Source organism: Vitis vinifera, chromosome 3 (genome assembly GCF_030704535.1).
Source record: "Vitis vinifera cultivar Pinot Noir 40024 chromosome 3, ASM3070453v1".
Taxonomy (NCBI): domain Eukaryota; kingdom Viridiplantae; phylum Streptophyta; class Magnoliopsida; order Vitales; family Vitaceae; genus Vitis; species Vitis vinifera.
This window is the reverse complement of record NC_081807.1, coordinates 5,872,710-5,877,552: the sequence shown is the minus strand read 5'-3', so window position 1 is coordinate 5,877,552 and position 4,843 is coordinate 5,872,710. Positions and strand designations below refer to the sequence as shown.

At 36.6% G+C, this 4,843-nt stretch overlaps 1 protein-coding gene across 1 annotated transcript; it reads left to right on the top strand.

Moving 5' to 3' along the window:
• Positions 1-630: 630 nt before the first annotated feature.
• On the top strand, positions 631-2,467 carry LOC100241832 (uncharacterized protein At4g06744). Its single transcript, XM_002282446.5, has one exon. It carries the CDS (start codon positions 725-727, stop codon positions 2,246-2,248), a length of 1,524 nt encoding a protein of 507 aa, XP_002282482.2. The 5' UTR covers positions 631-724; the 3' UTR covers positions 2,249-2,467.
• The last annotated feature ends 2,376 nt before the right edge of the window (positions 2,468-4,843 follow it).

Here is a 4,843-nt window from a genome sequence, read left to right as displayed (position 1 = left end):
TAGAGGTTGCACTTCATTCTTGGAATTAATCATATTATTTCAATTCAATCTTATATTTTCCTTGAAGATTAAAAGGAACTTCTATTTGTGTGTATACTGACAAATGGTTCCAAATTATTCATTAAATCAACAGTTTCTACATATTATAGCATTAGAGTTTGAGATTACAACAAAAATTGAAAGCTTTTCTCTTGGAGAAAAACAGTAGCACATGGTAAAATATTTCATAACCATGAGAATACTTTCTCATGGTTACAATATGTTTAAATAAAAATTATTATCTATGTCAATGATTAAACTACTTTGAAGTTTTCTTACACTGTAGTCTGAAGTTGAAGTGAAGGGAAAATTAAATTTCTGAAGTTTTCTTACACTGTCCTGAAGTGCAGCAGTAGATGTTGAAGTAGGAAAGAGGGGCAGATAGTTGTAATCAATGGGTTTTGAAATCCTGGAGGGCTGCCGAAACCTACCCACACTTGCAAGCATTGATATCAAAATAAAATAATAGAAGGAATCAAGTGACAAAGCGGTAGTGAGTGAAAAATGTCTCCCTCGGAAAATGAAAGCCCAACCCACATCCTCACTCCTAGACAAGTCTTTTAGCCACGAAACATGTGCTGCCCCGTGAACCTTGACTTCCTTCCTCCGAGTCTTCCCCACTTTCTTTATATCTTCTTTCCTCTCTCTTTTCTGTGGAGTGAACAGCAGAGAGAGAGAGAAGAGAATGGGTAGAAACACAATTTCTTTCTGTTCCATTTTTCTCATTTGGGCATTGTTTCTTGATTGGGGTTTGTTGCGGCGATATGTAGCTGCGGATGATGGTGGGGTGGTGAAAAGGGAAGGGTTTGAGATTATAATTGGCGGTGGCTATAGTCCACCTCCTGAGTATGAAGAAGGCTGTCCACCTCCCCCTCCTGAGCCTGAATGCCCCCCACCTCCACCTCCATCTCCACCTCCACCTCCACCTCCATCTCCACCTCCACCTCCATCTCCACCTCCACCTCCACCTCCATCTCCACCTCCACCTCCATCTCCACCTCCACCTCCACCTCCATCTCCACCTCCACCCCCTCCTCCACCCCCTCCTCCTCCTCCTCCTCCACCTCCTCCTCCTCCTCCGCCTCCGCCTCCTCCTCCTCCACCAGTCGATCGCAATGCGAGACTTAAAATTGCTCTAAAAGCAATCAGGATATTCCAAGCCAAAATCACGGTAGATCCTTTTAATATCGCCAAGGGATGGAAGGGCAACAATCCTTGCAAATTCAAGGGCTTCGTCTGCAGTACTGTCCCGGACAAGAACCTGAACGCAGTCGCCGGAGTAGACTTCAATGGCTTTAACTTCGGAGGCCCCAACCTCGCTCTTGACGGCTTCCTTAACGGGTTACCAGACATAACCATCTTCCACGCCAATTCCAACGACTTCAACGGTCGCATCCCCAAAATTGACACTACAAAACTCCGATACCTTTACGAGCTGGACTTGAGCAACAACAAGCTACATGGTGAGTTCCCATACGAAGTCCTCGCCGCCAAGCAGCTCACCTTCCTGGACCTCCGGTTCAACTCATTCTCTGGCGTGGTTCCGCCGCACGTCTTCATACTAGATGTGGACGTTATTTTCATAAATGACAACAATTTCATACAGCAGCTCCCGGAAAATATAGGGGACACGCCAGCCCTTTACCTCACTTTTGCCAATAACAAGTTTACAGGCCCCATCCCACGCAGCATCGGCCGATCCAAAAACCTTCTCGAGGTCCTTTTCCTCAACAACCAGCTGTCAGGGTGCTTGCCCTACGAGATAGGATATTTGAAAGACGCCACAGTGTTTGACGTTGGTTTCAACCAGTTAACTGGCCCAATCCCGCATTCATTCGGCTGCTTGGACAGCATTCAGATCCTTAACTTGGCCGCAAACCAGTTCTACGGGCCTGTCCCTGAAACTCTCTGCGAGCTGCCCAACCTCTACAACCTGTCTCTCTCACACAACTATTTCACTCAGGTTGGCCCCAAATGCCGAAAATTGATAACGGAGAAGAAACTGGACGTGAGGATGAACTGCATTTTGGGACTTCCACAGCAGAAACCAGAGCATGCCTGTTCTCATTTCTTCTCCCAAGTCAGGCAATGCCCTGATCCCAAGTCATTTATCAAAGTCCCTTGCGGTAGGTACCCAAGCCATCTTCCTTCATCCTCCAAGCCCCCCGCTCTGCGAACCTATGGTACCCTCATCCCACATCGACTGTGAGCCTCTCTCTCTTCAAACATGGCCATAATCCTTTAATTCTTATATGTATATTTTTCTTTTCCTGTAATGCTCATATGTATATTTCCCCCCTTCCATTTCATGCCTCATGCCTGCAACCAAATAATTCCATATATATTCTGTACTGGTTTCATTTCAGTTCTTCCCTAAGAATGTGCCATTGTGATAATAAAATTAGTATCCTTCTAAGCTTCTGACAAATTTAGCAAGTGACTCCTACAGTCCTACTGAATACTCCGGTTTTTTTTTTTTTTTTTTTCATAATAATTAATTAATATTTTAAAATTTTCCATTTCAACCCACTATAATTCCACATCAGTAACCATCATCAAATTGTATTCCACTAAATGCGTGCCAAATGGTCGAGGATTTTTCAAACGATTTTTAGAAAAATTGAAAGGAAAAGGGGCTTTTAAAATTTTAAAATGGCAATGCTTTAAGAAAAGTAAGCTGTCCTCCACTGAACAGGGTCCTACTCCTTTTCTTCTGAATCGGGGGATGCCTTCACCCCAAGGGCAAATTGACCCTTCATTGACCTAGGACGGTGGCCAGTGCCAAAAGCCAAGCACAGCTCGACCTTGCTTTTGTGAAAAAACCCAACACAAATTAAAGGGGGTTGGGGAGGTGGGTCCTATCACCCATGCCGACAAGCTACTTATCTTCATACAGACTTCATTGATGACACAATAAATTTGTGTACCCACCAATTTCAGGTTATATGAAGATAGAGTGAGTGGATAAGAAATGATTTACATTGACATAAACTACAAGCACCTTAACGTGAGGGGTGATTGATTGAATATATTTAGAATGGTCCTTGAAAGGACTCTTAAGTTTTACATTTCATTTCTATTGTCGATATTTTGATTTGACTTGTTGTCTTCATCCATTTGTAGCACTGTAACGTCCAACGAATGAGTCAAAAATGGTGTGAATAAACTTGAAGGAAATGACAAAATGTTGGTCCCTATCAAAGTCGTATCAATTGCTATTAAATTTGTATAACAAAATTTGGATGATTGAATGAAGTATTATAAATAAATGAAATCAAGATACAATAATATAAATAATTATACATGAAAAGGTATACATTACACCATTTGATTAATAATATTATTTTTTTATATTTATAAAATAATAGTGTGATTAATGTTACATCATTTTCAGTATCTATTAATATTTATCGTAGAAGCTATACTTCAACATTGCTATAGGTATAGGTAGACCCATTTTGAAAGTATATAAATGGTATGATGCGAAAGATACAATAGTCGGATGGGACGATGTTATGGGTGGACCTGTATTGAAAATATATAAATGGCGTAATAAAGAGATACAATAACCATATGACATTCGAGAATAATTGATAAATGGTGATTGACAATAACTTTCCATATTTTAGTACTATTAATTACATTATTTTGTCATAGGGTTTTGATTAAATGCATATTGTTTTTCTTTGATTTAAAATTTAATTATACAAGGTTTGTGGAAAAATTGTGCTTAAGACTAATTAGACCAAAAAATTTGTCTTAAATCCATAAAACCTATCCATTCAAGCCCAAGACTCAACATAAGTATAAGAATTGAGAAGAAGGATATGAAACTTCAATATTTATAAACTATCATTTTATGATTATGAAAAAAAAAACACAAAATTCAACCTAAAAGTTATATAAAAAAAAATAAAACTCTTCAAAATAAAAATTAAAATACAATTTTTCTTAATAATAATATTGGAAAAAAGCATTTTTAGAATAAAATTGAAAAGCAAAAAAAAAATTAATAAAATCAAATTTCCCTTTTTAATAAACTAAGTTTTTCTTTTAATATATTATTATTATTTAAATAAATCCCTATTTTAGAATTTGAAATCACATTTTTTTAATAAATTTGAACTTTTTTTCTCTCTTGATTTTTTATAATTAATTTAAAATATTTTTTAGGACAAAACGGGGATAACATTTTTTAAAAAATAAATTGTAATTTTTAAAAAATAAATTTAAGAATTTTCTTTTAAAACATAAATTAATTTTTTTATAAATATTTTCTAATTCAAATTGAAATTGATTTTTGTCAAAATAAAATAAAATAAAATAAAAAGATATTTTGTAAATAACATTTTCTTCTATTTAATAAATAAAAAATTAAGATTTTTTTTTTGTGCAATCTCTGTGGATATATTTTTGTTTCTTATAATCAATGGTCCCTCCTGTGAGTCATGCCACTGGACCGTTCTCCCCGTATTTATTCGGTTGGGTAATGATGAGTTGACAGTTCAAGACATGACCGACCATACTATGATACACACAGCTAGCCTCCATGGCATGCAGAACTGGTCCAAAATTTTCAATAATGAGAGGTTGATAGATAGAGAGTAGTGACCTTCCAACCACTTTAATTGGTGACAATGATTTATTGGCAAATAGTAATTCAAGTAGTAATTGAATGGAAAAAAATTTATACATTTTATATAGTAATCACTTTTTAATATTTTTATTCATATAAACATGAACAAAAGACAAAAATATATAACAAAAATGATTAGAAATAACACCCCATCAAGTACAATGTCAA